General features: G+C 39.7%; 1 protein-coding gene across 21 annotated transcripts in view; it reads right to left on the reverse strand.

Annotated features, from left to right (window-relative positions):
- Positions 1-444: 444 nt before the first annotated feature.
- Positions 445-18768, reverse strand: part of TRIP12 (thyroid hormone receptor interactor 12) — a 145892-nt gene continuing 127568 nt past the window's right edge. For all 21 annotated transcript variants that reach the window (XM_059928868.1, XM_059928873.1, XM_059928872.1 and 18 more), the window contains 8 exons: positions 11613-11727; positions 11166-11320; positions 9982-10146; positions 6977-7141; positions 5297-5410; positions 3130-3224; positions 2571-2674; positions 445-1833 (listed from right to left, as the gene is read on the reverse strand). In XM_059928868.1, the coding sequence (XP_059784851.1) occupies positions 1637-1833; positions 2571-2674; positions 3130-3224; positions 5297-5410; positions 6977-7141; positions 9982-10146; positions 11166-11320; positions 11613-11727 (1110 nt within the window). In that variant the 3' untranslated portion in view covers positions 445-1636. The remainder of the gene's footprint in view (positions 1834-2570; positions 2675-3129; positions 3225-5296; positions 5411-6976; positions 7142-9981; positions 10147-11165; positions 11321-11612; positions 11728-18768) is intronic.

An 18768-nucleotide genomic window follows, 5' to 3' on the forward strand; every position in this document is an offset into this window, starting at 1 on the left:
CAGGTGCACTGAGACGAGGGGATGCTCGTATAAGGCCATTTAAGTGGAAACGACAAAGTAATGTAAATAAAACAAGCCACGGAGTTTCTTTTAAGTGGTGAAATAGGGGACAAAGGGGTTTTGACATCAATTAAATAAGACTTTAAAACAAACAAAAGAAAATTGATTTCTCAAAGTCCAATAAAAAAACAATTAGCTCATCTCTTTTTCAGAAAGATGAATTATGGAAATTCTCTCAAATTTATGCAACAGGCTTAATTTTGAACCTTAGGAATGAAGGAAGGAGTCTCCTCTCATTCTCTTTCTACATTTTACGTTCTTCAGTTGCTATTCTAAATTCTTTGAATAGCGAAATCAGCCATGAGCTGTGATGATCTGCCTGCATTGAGATACATCTCTACAACTAAAAGTTATGCATACGGCACAGAACTATAAACAAAAAGGTGAAGCAAACTTTATTTATTTTCAGGTAGAAACATGAACCTGATGAATTATTGCAGGTTTGAGAAATCAGCACATAAAACAACTGGACAGAGCATTGCTTACAGGTGCTTTGATGTGTGTGGAGACAAAGGCTGAGCTGTCTGTCCCACGTGAGCACGGGGAGGAGGGGAAGAGGAGAGCGGAATAACCAAAGAAGACAGTGAACAGAAACTTAAAATGAGAACAAGGGAGAAAAACTTTTTTTTTTTACTCCAACAGGGAATGAAAACTGCTAACTTTGCTTAAAACCGTATACATCAATTCAAAATGCTCTGGCCACAGAATAATAAATACTGGCCAGCCCAAGCTGCAGACTTTTTAACCTACACAAAAGAAACGAATGAGCTCTCCTTGCCTCCATTCCAGAGGCGGCGGTTGCCGGAATCACCATGTAAACAGTCCTAGTGCGTCCCTGGTACAAGGCCAGTGATACCCTACAACTATATTAAAACTAAGCTATAAGAAAAGGCTACCTAGTTACAAAGGCTGAATTATATTGACAACGTTTTTCAATTCCATGAATTTTAAATTATATCTTAATTTGAGAGAGAACATGGAACAACGAAAGCCCATGGCTGACGAAGATGTACCAACTGTGGGTTCCGTATACAAAAAAACCTGTGTGAGCGGCACAGACAGTACACGGGTCAGGGCGGGGAATCTCAAGGGAAGTGAGAAGCACACAGAGCTCACCTACTAAACTGTATTTGTCAAATACACGGGAGCTTTAATTGCTGTACTTATGTACAAGAGTTGTCTTTGGAGGAAACAAAACTGCAGACTTAGCTAGATGGATACACACAGCCCAGAATTAAACTGCACAGCGACATTTATTGTTTCAGCCTGGAAAAACATCCCTTTTTTAAATTTCACACAGCAAAGCAAGTTAAAAACTTCACTCGTCAAATAAACGATAATTTAAACAAGAACTTGCTAAAGAAACCTCATCACAACAACGTTTTAGGGCCTGATCACTTTAAGTCCATGGGGCCATTAATGAATAGGAACCAAGTGTCTCTTTTATAATCTGCAAGCCGTTTTCCTACAACAAGAAGGCGTAACATGTTTCCTTGACTCAGGTGATACATTTAGAAAAGAAACCATGATTTTTCTCTTTTGCTGTAACAGGCAGACACTGCGTTTCTCGCTGTGATCAGGAAAGATGGAATGACTGCTGCCCTTCCCTGGCTGCCGTCAGCAGCTTTTCTCGCATTATCTCGATGCTCGAATAGTCCGGCAGCTTAAGGTAGTTCACACAGGTCATTACGGAGGGCAGGAAGTCATCTGGGTTCTCTGTTGATTCGAAGGTCTTCCGGACAATTGTCAAAGGTGGATTCAAGCTCCGGAAGCCTGATGAAGAGGGAAGAAAGGAGGACAGAGGAACTTGGCAAGTTTACGAGACGCCCGCCAGCTAGCTCAGGGAAAGCCGTCTCTCACGCATGAGGAGAGTGGGTCTGGAAGCACAAGCATACGTACCCTTTCTAATCTGCCCCCATCAGAAACACACTACACTGCTCTGCTGCACAGCACTGCCACACACAGGGGTACTCTTTCCTGCTGGGCAATGAACTCTACCCATTCAAGATATATCGAGGGTACGGAACCTGGTACGTGCTTTATTTACCATCGAAAGTCACCGTATAACACAGAGGCAAACAGTTCTTTATGCTTCCCTTATGCTTTTAAAAGAGCGCCAATTCAACTCATATTAGGATTCATTTCTGAAAAAAACAGACTTTAGAATGCCTTTTCATCTAAGCCATCTAAGGGTTTATAATGTACATATGTCTGAGAATTTGAATTTTATGTAGAGAAGCAGCATTACATGTACATTAGTAGTCCTACTTCAGTGTGTTTAAGTCAATCCCTATGAATTGTCCTGCCAGTGATATCCCTTAACACACTGCAGAACAAATTGAAAACTTAGAAACATTATGATATTGAAATAACTAAGAGGCACTCAAGGTCAAATAAAGAATATCCTGCTGTTGGCACTGAAGTTTTGCGTGCGTTCTCTCCCCCCCACCCCCCTGCACACACACACATACACTCACTCAGAGCTACAATAAATCAACAGCTGTACCCACCTCCAACAGGCAATCTTGGGCTACCTGTCACAAACTGGAGAAATAACCTCTGCTGCTCATTATCAAAACTACTGAGAATCTCAAACAAGAACTTCACAGCCCGACTACAACAGAAATAAATATACCAAAGTTACTTCATCGTATTAAAATACAGTTTTGACTCTCACAATTAGCTAGAGACTATCAAATGTAAATATGACTACATATGAATTCACATTGTAATGCACTCAAATATGTTTCTGTTGTTAAAGTTGGAATTCAAGTGGAACGATTACTGTTGTAATAAATAAGACCTGTCTGGGATTGTACAGATATTTCCACTTTATTATAAATAAAAATGGGTAATGGGGTCACAGTGGGATTCCCCACCTTTCCTCCTCCTGCCCATTTTCACAGAAATACTTGGGGCAAAAAACCCAAAAAACCCTTTCGGTCCTAAAGTTGCAGTCTTGAGAGAAATGAAGCCAAAATATTAGAAAGCCTCCTTTAATAAGTAAACAAATTTTAAAATGTATATACATGTGTGTGTTTCTGAAAACTGGCAGAACCCAGGACTCACCTGTCATGAGTGTAACCGTGATCTGGCCTGCAGCATTCCATCAGTGTCTTTGCATCCCAAGTGTCTGCTTTACTGCCACACAGGAGCTGATCCAGCTGTGTGTTTAAACACGGGCAACAGATTACTAAGGACACAGCTGTGTAACTGACTGAAAATGCACACATGTTCTGTTCTGTGGCGTGCCGATATAAAGGTCTACAGAAGCCCCAAAACTTCAGCTTGGTACTCTTTATACAATGCGCTCTTCTAATATATTTACAGATTCAAGCTCTTCTTCAGCTGACATGAACAGGTGCCCTGCCCATTTGCATGAACTAGGTTCTAGGGAGCCTTTAATTTAAGACAAAACATACCTGAGACCAACCCTTAATTGAAGTTCTAATTCTTCTCGTTTCTTAGAGGCTGTAACTCGATAACCTACTTCGAACCAGGGAGATTTTATAAATCCTGGCTTTTAGAAACACAAGGGCACACCATAATGGAAGCCAAGAGAGAGAACAGTGAGCTGGAGAGAGAAGTGGGAGAGGAGAGCTGAACTGAGACACAGCAAATGGGTAGGTTTTCCCACTTTGCGAAGAAAGGCACTTCTGTGCCATGTGGTCATCTGGGACCAAGCTAGTCATTACAGAACAGATATTAGAAAGCAAAAAATGCCTGTGTGTCCTTGGAAAATCTAACATGAGTTTCCAATTAAACCATCTCTCACCTGGTAGACTGCCCATTTGCAGGATGACTCGTACACTCTGAGAAAATCCATTTGGAGCACGTGAAATTTGGTATCTACTACGTGTCACTCACTGTCAGGTACTTTATGTATCTTGTTCAGTAAGAGAGAGGTTATCTCAATCTTATGAATGAGCCAGTCAGCTCAGATTGGACAACCTGGGTAAGGTCACACAGCTAAGTACTGGGGACCAGGATCCAATTCCAAAAGGAACACTTGCTGTTTTCAATTCCAGGTGACACTTAGTGCCTAAAAATGCCAGGTACACCGCATGTTTTAATAAGTAGCAAATCAAAGTGGACATAAAAATAATAATTGAGATGAAAACGCTAAGTCATTTAAAGATTTCCAGATTCAGCCGGTAATAAAGGTGTAGTCTAAAGCTAGTACTCAAAAAAGAAACAAAAAGGTTTCCAACCTGGGGAAACCAAACACCTTCCAGACCCTTTCTGTGACATCTCACTATCAGTGAGTAGTTTTCTGAGATTCTTGTTGCACTTTAAGTAAAGATGGCTGGAAAAAAATTATGCACATACATTCATTAACTCCATTCTCACAAGTGTTCTCTGGATTTGGCAACTAGATAATTTGCAACATCTCCTTAAAACTTCAAGGACTAACCTCGCTCATGAAACAATCAACATCTCAGCGAATCCAGAAAGTTTAGTTTAAAAACAACAAGTAACCTCCCCAGTGTCACTTTCATTACTATGGACCCATGGCTCTCCCCGCCAGCCACAGGTGTACAGAAACCCAAGTCCCACTCTCCACCAAGCAGCATCGAGGGTCAGCTGACAAGAATGCTATGCTTGGGACTTCCCTGGTGGCGCAGTGCTTAAGAATCCACCTGCCAATGCAGGGGACATGGGTTCGAGCCCTGGTCAGGGAAGATCCCACATGCCGCGGAGCAACTAAGCCCGTGCGCCACCACTACTGAGCCTGTGCTCTAGAGCCTGTGAGCCACAACTACTGAGCCTGCGTGCCACAACTACTGAAGCCCGCGCTCCGCAACAAGAGAAGCCACTGAAATGAGAAGCCCGCATCCCACAATGAAGAGTAGCCCCCGCTTGCTGCAACTAGAGAAAACCTGTGTGCAGCAATGAAGACCCAACACAGCCAAAAAAAAAAAACCGAAACAAAAAGAAAAACAGAATGCTATGCTTACTCAATCACACATGAATCCCACGCTCTATTATTTATACTGTATTTAATACTTACTTATATATGTTATACATTATACTTAATACATTATATTTAATATTCTTCCTCACTCAGGAAATGATCTTACCTTTCCCAAACATCCACCCCACCACCACACCCAACCACCTACCTTTTTGTTTGCAACAATGGGGTCTTTGACTAAATAGCACAGAGAGACCCCACTAAGATAATTACAGGTACAGAACTAGAGGTGACCATTTCTTTTACACACAAGCTACTCACTTCTTCTGGATAGAAGTACTGAAGGTGACTGAGTGGGAAGACTGACTCAAATCCATCTCTGAATGAATCAAACTGCCTGGAAACGCCTTCATTTAGTGCCCAGAATATAACCAGCTGCAAAAAGAAAACTCTTTTAAAACCTGCGATAAGATTTCAAATTTCTTTCCTATTTAATATTTGGCAAACTACAGTGAAACATCCTTCCTGATCACTTACAAAAAAAAAAATGAAGTCTTTCAAATATCTCCCAATAAATTACGTAAGTAAAAGACAAGTCAGGTCAACTTCTAATTCAGGGTCTGGTCAATAAGAAAATGTAAAAAATGCCATGTGTGTTATAAGTTAATATATTTAATGTGTTTTTAAATTCATTTATCAGTACATAAAATCCCTGTGAGTTATACTTTACCTTACCAGATGAGAAGCAGATGAAACTTCCGAAGAGGATAAAAGGTTATTGAGAATTAAAGATAATGTTTCAAGAGTCACAATTACCAACTGTTAAGTGTTTTTAATTTTTAATGTGCAATTTTTAGTTCTAAATCCTGTTAAGTTCTTAGAGCCCAATCCTTCTGCAGTATGTGCCTCCACTTAGAAAAAGGTAAACTCTGGAGTGCAGTCACATGAAACTGAAGGGTCACAGAAAGCATCTGTTATTGGTCCAACATCTCCTAGTCATCAATGACTTTGGCTAACCCTTCGGGTTCAGAAATAGAGGACCTACTCAGATAAAAATGAAAACAATAGCGTTTTGTTGACAGAAAAACACAAGCATTATTACAAATATTTTCAGAGAACCTAGTTTGGAGTTAACTCATCATTTACTAGTAAGCTGAAAGATTAGTTTTCTCAAAGTAGGCAGTATGAGAACACAGCCCTACTGACTGTTAAAGGAATTACTTAGGAATCACAGAACTGTTAGGCATACTAAATAATAGAGGTCCTCTGCTATCTTCTTCTCTCAAACTGATGAAGAAACTAGAGCTGAAATTTTTCAGAGGTTCTATCTAAAATACACAGTAAGTTAGTGGAAAAGTCAGGTCTAGGAGGTATAGGTGGTATTTTGTCTGGAACCCAATGCTCTTTCCATTCAATGTCAGGAATAAACCAAAAGAAACTTTTCCAAAAGTAGTGATAATAAAGACTTACATAGGTTGTAATCTAAAACCTAATTTGTATTCAGTACAAAATTGTTTTCCTTAACTTAACAAATATGGTCAAGGATCATGAAAGGCCTCACCAAACCCATAAATGTATGCGCGCGCACGCGTGGACAGCATCAAAGGCTATTAGGTCAAGTTAGGTGGCTTGACAGAAAGGTAGAAATGCAGTTTAGTGACAACACAAGGGATGGCTGCTTTTCACTGATCTCTTCAAACTAAGGAAATGAGATGTTATTAGATAGTATTCAAGCTTGAAGAGAGAGAGTTCAAGGTTATAGAAGGTGCGAGATATCTGACATGTTCTCTCAAGAGCAAACAGAGCGAAGGTCAGGAGAAGTGGACTTCGTGCAGTGATCCCGGGCGTCAAAGGTCTCACACCAGGCTGTGCAGCAGCTACCGGACACGCACCTGTGCTTCACTGGACCCTCCCTTCCCTCCCCCTCAAAGCAGTCCGCCCGGGCCCAGCCCCGCATGGCCACAGCTGGCCATCGCCCCAGGGGGTGCTGCGAGTACATACTCTTAGATACTCCTCCAAATTGTGGATGGTGACCGGTATATCCTTTCCTCCTTTCTTCAGTTCGATGTTGGGAAACCCTGGCAGAGTGAAATCCAATCCTAGATCTTCAACTGAGCAGCCATTCATAGTCAGGGTTTCTAATGCATACTGTAGACTCTCTTTGGTCTAAAAAAAAGGGGGCAGGGGGTCAAGCCCAGTAATTCAGTCAGTTATGTTTGTGTTTATGAAATAAAAGATATGCTAATAAATTTTATGTGTTCCCTTAGCTCTTAGCTTATTTTTTTTTCTTTTTTTGTCATAATCTACACAAAAATAAGTCATTGAGATCACAAAGGAAATAATCTTAAACACTTCAAAATCCAATTATTTTTCTATGAGAAAACAAGATTGCCCGAGTGCTCCTCCACAATAAGATGTCCGCTACTCAATTTGACCATATTCAATCAGATTTCACAGAAAGGCCATAATAATTTGCACAGTGGTCAATTTAAGAGGGTAGGCACTATAGAGCCAGACAAACTTTTCATAAATTCTGGGCTAATCTTAATGAATCCAATACATGTATATAGCAAATACTGAGTAATACAGTGCAGTTAGGAAATTGTAAATACAAATAATGCACTATCTAGTATAAATAATTAACTTTTTTTCTCTGCAAGCTCAAGTCTAAAGAATACCCAGAGATTCTTCATTCGATTACTGTGGGCCCAGCATTAACAAATTTGTATTCATACAGCAACAGTGTGATGAAAAAAGGTTCTAGCAAATCCCTAAGAAAAGTCAACTCCTACTCTGAAGACAAATGTTAAAAAGTTTGTATTATTCACTTTTTAAAATGTTTAAGATCATGAAAGGCTTATATAAAATATAATTTCTGAATCAAAGACCAACATACAAAACTGCAAATTCTGTCTGAAAATGAAGGTATCCAGTACAGGAGAAAGAAGATAAATGACTTTCCAAATTAAAGATGCCTCCGAGTATGAAATTCCTAAAGGCTAAACAGTCAAAGTGCAGAAAATCATTTAAATAAAAAAAAGGCTACGAAGTTCTGGTTAACAGTCATTTTTTAAAGAGGAAAGTGAAAGCTGCGTAGGATTACAGATAATTCAAAACACAGAGGAGGGTTAGGGTTAAGGTAAAATACATTGTTGAGAATTTTTACTCCTCTGCAAAAATACATGTTTAGGTCTCTCTCAGTTTCGGGTACATCATTGGATGACACACAAAGAAAGACTTTTCACTTTACATTTGAAATATTCTTCAGCAAAAGGACTTAAACTCTCCATTTTAACGTTCTTTAACTAGAAAGCTCTCCAAAATGCTATCATTGATAGGAATCTAGAATATACAATATGTCCTTGAGATGTTTAAAAGGAATTAGCTGTTTGTTTCTCTAGACCTTACACGTTAAATTGAAAGCTAAGTTTTAGCCCATTTTCCATGTGCCTTTCAAGAATTTAAACTGCCCAGTGGAAACTCAGCCAGGACAACCTGTTCTGTCTGAATGCTGTGTAAGTAACGAGGGGAGGTGCCTGAGAATACCACCAGTCCTCATGTTCCAGTTGCAAGTTTCTGGAGTGTGGTTTCTGTGCTATGGATTTTATATTTTTAAATTGGTAACATCAGGAATAATAAAGATTAGAAGAACAAATCTCAAAAGATTAGAGGAAGAGAACTGTGGCAGTATACTGCACTGGAGACAAGGGTAAGTAAGAGAGCTTGCAAAAGCTGCCAGAGTGTGGCCTCCAGAGCAGACAGCCTGGGCTTCAGCTCCAGCTCTCCGGTGTTCTAGGTACATGACCGAGGGCAGGTTACTCAGCCATCTGCCTTGGGTTTCTCATGTGTAAAGTAGGGGTAACAGGAATATCTAAATCTCACAGCAGATTAAATGAATGAATACATGTAAGGCTTGTGGAAGAGCACCGTGAGCTGTACTGTATCTGGAGCGGGCGGGGCTGTTTGTGGTGGTGTTCGCATTATTTTCCTAAGAGATGATCTTAAATAAGATGATAGTAGTTTAAAATTTAAACCTTCAAGTTGGTAAGCATAAACCTTGCTAAAAATCCCAAGACAACAGATTTTATATGGAAAAGAGGGACCTGGCTTCTTTAAACACCAATTTCTCTTAATAAACATTTACCCAAAAATTACCATTAATAATTACCAATTAATATGGGAGATAAAATTTTCTTACAAATCACCTTCTTCCCCGACAAAAAGTATTCTAAAAACCCCATCTACTATAAGCTCCTCTCTATCTTATTAAGAGATGTGACACTTTTTCTAGCTATAGAATCTTAAATCTCTATTCTTATTTTACATAATTTATAAAATGGGAGTTGATTTAACACTGGTCCATGTTACCTGCCCCCATACAAGATGTCTGACTCTATGCCACTTTTTAAAAAATACAACTTTGTCTTCTTCCAATGTCAGACACAGAACCACTGTTATTCTCAAATGATTTAATTTTGTTAATGTATAAAGAATATACATTAATAATTTAAAGATCAAGATTACCCATGAGATCTAACAGAGAAACCTTAACAGATGTTACCAACAGTGATACCTACCATGACCTTTAAAAATATCTTCCTGAGATCTCTCTAGAAACAGATGAACTGTTCCTAAATTAAGCCATCTTTCTGGAAAATCAATCTGTCCTGTGAATAGCCTTATTGATTCAAATGCTTACTAAAAGAACTCAGTATGATAGAGTATCTGCCCATATACATAATGTCATCTAAAATGTAATAAACAAGAGCCCTATGGTTTTAGTTAGGGGTGTATTTTATTTGCCGGTCAAGCTGTCTATTCAACACCTGCTGTTATTAAAGGTCATCTTACCAACTGTAAAATCATATGCTTCAGTTATTATAATAAAAAATTAAACTCTTCCAATATAAAATAATAACTGGACCAAATACAAATCACTTAACAAAGAACTCATCTTTCTACAAGAAGAAACTGATCCACTTGACTGTCTCATTTTCTAGGCCTACCTGGGATTTATCTTGTTCAAGTCTTTTCTTCTGTCTGACAATGTCTTCTAGGTGATACACTGATCTGGCTACAACTGGGTCAATGTCAAACAAATCATGTGACGTCAGCGAAGTTTCCTGCCGTAGCATCCATTTATAAAAAGGTAAGCCCAGGGGAAGGTCCACCTGAAAGAGAAGGTGCAAATATCGCCAACAGTCACACCAAGCTTCTAGCACTGCCTTAATTCTTTAAGTGACACTTCAAGAGGTCATTTTAAAAGGTCAAGTAATCCCCAGGGGAAAAAAACATATTTAAAGAACTGTTTCTCTCAGTACATGAAACTGTCCCCATTTAAACTCAATTTGGGGCCGATATTGTTAAAAAAAAAAAAAAAAAAGAATACTGAAGATTCCTATTGAAACACTGGCCCTAAAAAAGAAGTTTTCAATGATGGACATACATTCTCCATAAGGACCTCAACACCAAGAGATGTTTAGAGGAGTCTTACTCAATTTTGGACCAAGTGAACCTAATTCCACTTCAGTCTGTATTATTGCATATTCGGAAGGAAGAATGTAAAAGACCAATTAGTTATAACTAAAAAGAAAAAATGGAACTTCAAAAATAACTGATTAACAGCACATTCTTTCAACAACAGTTAAACTGTAAGCTTGTGAATCTGACATCAGATGAAAACGTCTTACACATGTTGACAAAGTGTCTCAGAAAATATGAGAAGAAAAAAATGAAGAAAAGTCCAGAAATGTTCAAACCTCTCTGTGAATACTAATTTCTTGGGTTATTTTCACTCCTGAACGTTAATGGAAATTTACTGCAGTTTAGCCACATGCTCATGCTTTTCCTACTGAATTAAAAATCTAATTCAAACACTTAAATATATATATAATTAAAACCACCCTTAATGTTGCCTGATTCTCTGAACCTTTGCTACTAAAGGAATGGTCCACAGACTGGCACTTGGGTATCACCTGAATGCTGGTAAGACAATGTGGAAACCTGGGCCTGACCCATGAACTGCTGAATCAAAATTGGCTTTTTAAATAAATTCTCCAAGCAATTCATATGCACATTAAGGTTTGTGAAGCAGTGTTTTAAAATATAGCATTAAATGCAGGGGATTAAGGTACTGTCACAGAACACAGGTACAAAAAAATTGCAGAAAAAAAGGTAATTCTATACTTACCAATCTGAAATCCATGATAGCCTTGGCCATTAATTTTCCTAAGAAGCGAAACTTCATCTTAACTTTTGCGATGTGAGCTGGCTTAGCTGTCCTACCAAAGGGAAGCGCAAACAGGCCTTGGAGGTTTTGAATATACTTGGTCCCCTCTTGGCTTCCTATAAAATGAGGAAATCACCAAACTTTAGATGCTATTTCCCAGAACAAGACAGAACCGGTAATTAAGAACATTTAAGAAATTCAGTATTCTCAAAATCAGTTAGCAGATCACAGAATGAAGTCCTCTAGAGCTGGAAGGGTCTCCCTTATTTGATAAATGAGAAAACAAAGGTGAAAAGAAATTAGGTCAGAAAGCCAGGCCCTCTACTATAAGTTAAACAGATATAATGAATTGTAAGGACCCTTTACCTGAACTGAATGACAAATTGACTTAGTCACAGATAGTATTACCTTTTGGATTGCTAAGAGTTACTTCTTCCCCTCTCCAGAGACCCAAGTCAGCTCTCTGTAGTTCCTGAGATACAAGTGCATAAAACTCCAGTGTAGGCCCCAGACCTGTGCCAACCTACAGAGGAACAGAAGTAGGACAAGTTAAATTTTAGAATCTGTGCTGTCCTTTTTTTTTAACCTGCCAACCTTTTGGCAATGGATACCAATAGCAACTGTTTACCAGAACGTATTAGAGATTATTTCCCAAACTGTCCTGATTGTCTTCCCTCAGTCCAGGTCACCTGGAATGAGAACTAGCAACCCTTTATTATTTCCTGCTTCCTGTGGCCCCAACATTTTAATTGCATGGTTCAAACTCATATACTAATAAGAGTACCCTTGCAGCTATATACCGTGCCCTCAGGGAACAGATGGCATTGTCTGGAATGGATTTCTTTCTCATTCTCTCTTTGGCGAACTGTTCCCCTGGAACCAGCTCAAATGTCCACTCCTTATCTGCCCAAGCAGTGACTTTGCTTCTTTTTCAGAACTTACACTTTGGCTACTTAAGTACTCACCACATTAGACTACCATGATTTCATTACATGCTTGCATACCTCACTTAGGCGTAACTTTAATTCACCTTGTATCCATTGTAGTGCCTGGGCAAACACCAGCCATTTAATAGAGGTTTGTTGAATAAAACACAAAAAAAGGAACGTCTGAACCCACGCCAGCACCCCCCAGTTATTCCTTCATGTTCTACCAAGGTCCTATCAGCTCACACCATAAATTAGATATGCAACTAAAGGTAAGTTAATTTCATAGTTTATAAGCTTAATCTAACCACAGTCCTGTCAGGAAGGTTATATTTCACTTACTGATTACTTGTAAATAATGGGTATTATTTCACCATTAACACAGTTACTTTCCCGACTAGCTTAAAGGATTTGATGTAGTCCACTAAACGGTTAACTGTAACTTTCCAAACAGTGACCTGCTTGGGTCTGGCGAAGCTTTCTAGACCCAGCTCCACGTCTCTGTCAGTACTCCACGGCTGTAACTGGCATCAGCATTCACCTCCTGCTGCAGCCAAAGCCTTGGAGCCACCCGTGATGCTTCCCTTTCTGGCGCCCCACGTAACAACCCATCATTAAACACTGTAAGTCCCACCTTCAAAATATGTTCCAAACTGGTCACCACAGCATCTCTCATCTGGCCCAGTGCTAGAGGCTCCTAAGTGGTCTCCGCACTGGCGCTCTCCACACCTCATGTCCTGCTCTCACAGCGTTAGAGTGACCCTCATACAGCCTAAGTTCACAGCATTCCTCCACACCCTCCAAAGGCTCCCCATCTCGTTCATGCAAAAGCTCAAATTCTTACCTCGGCCTGGGTGTCCTATGTGATCCCTTGACTCCTATTTCTAGCCACTGTCATCCTTCAACAGGCAGGGAGTTCTGCCTCAGGGCTTTTGCTTCACTTTTCTTTTGTTAAGAGATAGTTTTTCCCCTAGATAGTAATGACTACTGCTGAAATGTCACCTCATTCCACCTTATCCTCTCCCCAACATGCTCTATCTTCTTATTTTGCTTTAGTTCTTCAGCACACATCCTACATGTACATGTACATGAGCGAATAAGAGTGTGTGTGTGTGTGTGTGTGTGTGTGTGTGTATCGGCCTCCCCAAACTAAAAGCTCCATGACAGTAAGGACTTTGTGTATTTTGTTCTCCACTCACTCGTGAACCTAGGAGGAAGGTAGGGAAAGAAGAAAAGAAAAAAACTGCAGTAACACCTGGTATCCACCAGATGGTGCTTTAAAGCCAGTTAATCCTAGCTCCTTTTAGCATAATTATCCCAGGCTAAACAGAAATCATAGATTAGATCAGCCTATTTTCTTCATCCAGATACTGTTATTGCTAACAGTAAAACAGACTTAACTTAAAGTATTAAGTGACATGGGCAAAACTGTATACACTTTCATCCCAGGAAGTCTCTGTGAGGGTGGAAGGACCAGGTCACCCCTGCTCTGGGCTGGCCAGCAACCCTGTAGATGGACCTGACCTTTCCAGGGATCTTCATCCTACCCAGCCACTCCCTTAAAAAAAAAGGTAGGTACTGTGGTTTTGCTTCATTTGTTTTTAAAGGAATGAGGAGATACAAAATTTGCCAGCCCAAAATGTCTCTTTGGCATGTAGATTATTTACAGCTGAAAACAATCAAGGCCCAAAAGACTCAGGAAGAAACTTTGACCTACTCTCTAACTGCCTAAAAGAATTTAGATGAAGGGCCAGTTCCCATAAAAGAGCTATCACCAGAGGTATCTGCAAGGAATATGGGCTGGGGATGTGGGAGGGAAAACAGGGCCGAGGGATCAGAGTCCACTCTGTGTCCCACTGTCTCTGCCTGGCCTGGCAAATATTTGTTTACCAAACATTTGCTCCATGTGGACTGCCTTCCTCCCCCCTTTGAAGTCCCAAACCACTACCCCCAACATCCTCTTTTGTCTTTGGCTGAAGACAGTATTTAAGATGAGGGCTTTGGCCATTTTGGTGAGTTACTCAGACTTCCTGTGACCAGCCAGAAGAACCTAGAAGGGTAGAGGAAAATGTCTTCCAAAAGGAAGGAAAAGCATAAAGCTCTAGAAACAAACACAAAAAAACAAAAAGTTTGACAACTTGTGTTATTTGAAACTTTCAAAGTCTTTCTCTTTCAAAAGCTAATGCTTATATACTAGCATATACCATGTGACAGATAATGTTGTGTTTTACACATTTTAGCATTTAATCACTTAAACAACATAATGAGGTAGGCACAGTCATTATGCCCTTTGTTGGGTTATTACTGGGGAGTTTACATAACTAGCCCGACTTCACACAGCTAGTAAGTGGCAGCACCAGGCTCCCCAGTCCATGCTCCTAACCTTTCATCGTCCTGGAGGCATATACCATGTGACAGATAATGGGCTTAAGTGGTTTGCTGAGCCCAGAGACTGGCTTAGTTCCTCCCTGGCTTACCAATCATCTCTATTCAAGAATGGAGCCCATTCTGTTCTGACATTTTGGTCAGGATTCTTCTAGAGCTAGTTAGAAAGGCTTCCTAACAGCCACCAGCTGACTTGTACGGTTGAATCTGGTTTACAACCTGAGGCCCTAAGCATATATAAAGCCAGCACTCCAACCCTTCTTCCTCAATGAAGTCGGCTCACAGAATTTTTTCCAGACTCATCAGGAAAGACCCATCAATGAAAATCATAGAAATTTTGATTTCTGTATCAGCATTTCAATCCTGACCTGTGGAACAATCAGCGTGATGTTACTCTGAACTTAAGTTTAGGTTTCATGTAAGACGCAATCTGAACAGGGGCATGAAGGATGAGAGAGTAAAGACATTCATTCCTGACGAGAGAAAAATATGTTGGAGTAAAACAAAGTAGAAAAAGCGTGTTTAAATAACCAAGCAGAAAAAGCTGGCTACAGCAAAGGTCTTACAGTTTCATGAGTAAGAAATCTGGACATGTAAACATATAAGAGCTGTATCCTCTGAGCAACAGGCATGATCGGGGTAGATTCAAAAGATCCCAATTTCTTACCCCAGCCTCCATTCCATCCACCTCCCATCCCCTCCAGAGCTACTACTCCCTCCTGCCGTTCACCACCAAGCCGGATCCTCTGTTCAAGCCACACCCTTTGACCCCTTAACCGCCCCCCCCTCCTTCCTGAGACAGGCTCCTCATGTGAAAGGCTCATTCACTTGGTACGGATGCCACTCACTTTCCACACCCATTCGTACTTGGTCCTGTGTCTCCCCAACTATGCTGTGATCCTGGGAATGCAGGAACTCTGCCGTAACCTGGATCCAGCACTCTGTATACTTAGTACGTAACTACTTACAGTTTTAAATTTGATGATTAAATACTGTTAACTATTCAGAAGTCTTAATGAGGAGGAGAAAATGCTTAAGAAAACGAGTGAAAAATCAAAGTTATGATTAAAATTACTTGGTTAAGTACAGACAGCTTTGTAGATTAAACCGCTACACATACACAGTGCTCACCACAAGCCAGGCACAGTTCTAACTCTTCACCCCATGAACTCAGTCACAACTCTGAGGCTGTACTACAACCCACACTTCACAGATAAGAAAACTGGGAGGCAGAGTTGTTGGCTTTTATAAATAAATAATCAGTAAGTGGAGTATTTGGAAATGTTATGTCCATAAGTTTCAGATGCCCAAAAACTTAAGTTTTGTCTTAAAAAAAAAAAAAAAAAATTAAGATACATCCCTGGTGGTCCAGTGCATTAAGACTCTGCGCTCCCAATGCAGGGGGCCCACGTTCGATGCCTGCTCGGGGAACTAGATCCTGTATGCATGCTGCAGTTAAGAGTTTGCATGCCACAACTAAAGAAGCTCGCATGCTGCAACTAAGAATTCCTCATGCCGCAACTAAAAAAAGATCCCACGTGCCGCAACTAAGACCTGGCGCAGCCAAAATAAATAAATAAAATAAAAAATAAATAAATAAAATAAATATTTTTTAAAAATTAAGGGAAAGAGGAAGGAAAGTATCACCAGGAGACTCAATACTTCAGAGTCAATATATAGAAAATCATTATTTTGAGTCTTTTGGTGTACTGGCCTGGCTATTTAAAAACATCTCAAAAGAAACAAAAGACAAAGATTAGAAAGAAAGTAAAGCTGTCTTTTTTCATGGGTGACATGATTGTCTACAACATGGAACAGCAAACTACAGCTCAGGCCCTACTGCCTGTTTTTGTACAGTCTGTAGGCTAAGAATGGGTTCTACAATATTAAACGGTTGAAAAAAACTCTTGAATAATATCTCACAATGTGTGAAAATTATATGACTTCAAATTTCAGTGACTATCAATAAAGTTTTATTGGAACACAACCCTGCTCATTCATGTTTGTATTGTGTATGGCCACTTTCACGCTACAAAGCCAGAAATGAGGAGCTGTGATGAAGACCACATGGTCCACAAAGCCTGAAATATTTATTATCTCGCTCTTCACAGAGAAGTTGCCCAAGCCCTACAACAATCCTAAATGATCTATTTAAAATTTTTAGAACCAATAATTAAGTTATCAAGGTCACACAGAAAATAAGGTCAACAAAGAAAACTTATTTCTACAAACTAACAGCAACTGGAAATTGAAAAGAAAGAACAATATTATTTTCAAAACCATCAAAAAACATGAAACATTTGGGAGGAACTTAATAAAACATGTACACGAGAGACGTCTAGACTGCAATTATGAAGCACACTGAGAAAAGTTAAAGACCTAAATCAGCGATAGAGCACTGCCCATGTGGGGAGCTCAACCCCTGTCATGTTACAAGCTGGAGCAGAGGCTGAAGGCTGGGGGCAGAAGAAGCAGAGGTCCGGGAAGACCTGCAGTGAGGACGCGTCAGTTCTGGAGTTCTGCTGTACAAGAGTGCCCGGCCTTAACAATACAGTACTGCTCACTTCAGAATGTGTTGAGAGTTTATTTCAGGTTAAGTGTTCTTACCACAAAGAAAAGGGACACACGGATACTTTGGGAGGTGTTGGATAAGTCTATTTTTTTGATGGTGGTGATGGTATCAAGGGTGTTGCATATGTCCAAATTCATCAAATTGTACACATTAAATATGTGAGGTTCCCTGTATATCAATTATACCCCAATAAAGTTGTTATTAAAAAAAAAAAAAAAAAAAAAAAAGACCTAAATCAGCGAAAGGCTACACTGTGTTCATGCACTGGAAGATTCAATACCATAAACATCAACTCTCTCCCAAACTGATCATGATTCAACACAAACCTAATCAACATCCTGTGAGAGACTTCCCTGGTGGCGCAGTGGTTAAGAATCTGCCTGCCAATGCAGGGGACACAGGTTTGATACCTGGTCCGGGAAGATCCCACATGCCATGGAGCAACTAACCCAGTGTGCCACAACTACTGAGCCTGCATGCCACACCTACTGAAGCCTGCACGCCTTAGAGCCTGTGCTCGGCAACAAGAGACACTACCGCAATGAGAAGCCCGTGCACCGCAACGAAGAGTAGGCCCCGCTCGCCGCAACTGGAGAGAGCCCACGTGCAGCAACAAAGACCCAATGCAGCTAAAAAAAAAAAAACAAAAAAAAAACCTCAAAACAGATCGTAGGCCTAAATATAAGAGGTAAAACTATACAACTCCTAAAAAAACACATAAGAAAAAATCTTTGAGACCATGGGTTAACGGAAATTTTCTTGGGATACAAAAAGCATAAACCAGAACGGAAAAAAATTGATAAACTGGATTTCATCAAAATTAACAACTTCTGCTCTTTCAAAGATATTTCATCAGGAAATGAAAAGATAAACAACAGGCTGAAAGAAAATATTTGCAAAACACTTATCTCATAAAGGACTTGTATGCAGAATGTATAAAGAACTCCTAAAAACTCTGATAAAACAAAACCCAATGAAAAAGTGGGCAGAATTCCTGGACACTTCCTCCAAAGAAGATAAGAAATGAAAAGATAGTATCATTAATCATCAGGGAAATGCAAATTAAAACTACAGTAAATCCACTAGAATAACTAAAATTAAAAAGATTGGCAATAACCAAGTTTTGGTAAGCATGTGAAGCAACTGAAATTCACATACTACATTACTGGTGGGAAGGAAAAATGGGGCAGTTACTCTGGAAAACGGTTTGGTGTTTCATATAAAGTCAAAACATACCTTACCAAAAGACTTAGCCATTCAACCCTGAAGTATTTTACCCAAGAGAAATGAAAACATATGTCTACACGAAGACTTGTACACAAATGTTCACAGCAGCATTACTCATAAGAGCTAAGAAAGTGGAAACACCTCAAATGTGCATCAACTGATGGTTAGGTAACATATGATGGTATGTCCACGTAGTGGACTATTACTATTACTCAGCAATAAAAGGAAACAAACTGATACATGCAACAACATGGATTAGCATTACACTAAGTGAAAGCAGAGTAACACAAATGGCTACGTACTATATGACTCCATTTATTATGATATTGTACAAAGACAAAACTGTAGGGACAGAATACAGATCAATGCTTGCCACGGATTGGGGATGAAGGCTGGGGACTGACTGCAAAACGGTCTAAAAGGACTTTTTGTGGTGATGGGATTTTTTCTTTAT

Source organism: Balaenoptera ricei, chromosome 7 (genome assembly GCF_028023285.1).
Source record: "Balaenoptera ricei isolate mBalRic1 chromosome 7, mBalRic1.hap2, whole genome shotgun sequence".
NCBI classification, from domain to species: Eukaryota; Metazoa; Chordata; class Mammalia; order Artiodactyla; family Balaenopteridae; genus Balaenoptera; species Balaenoptera ricei.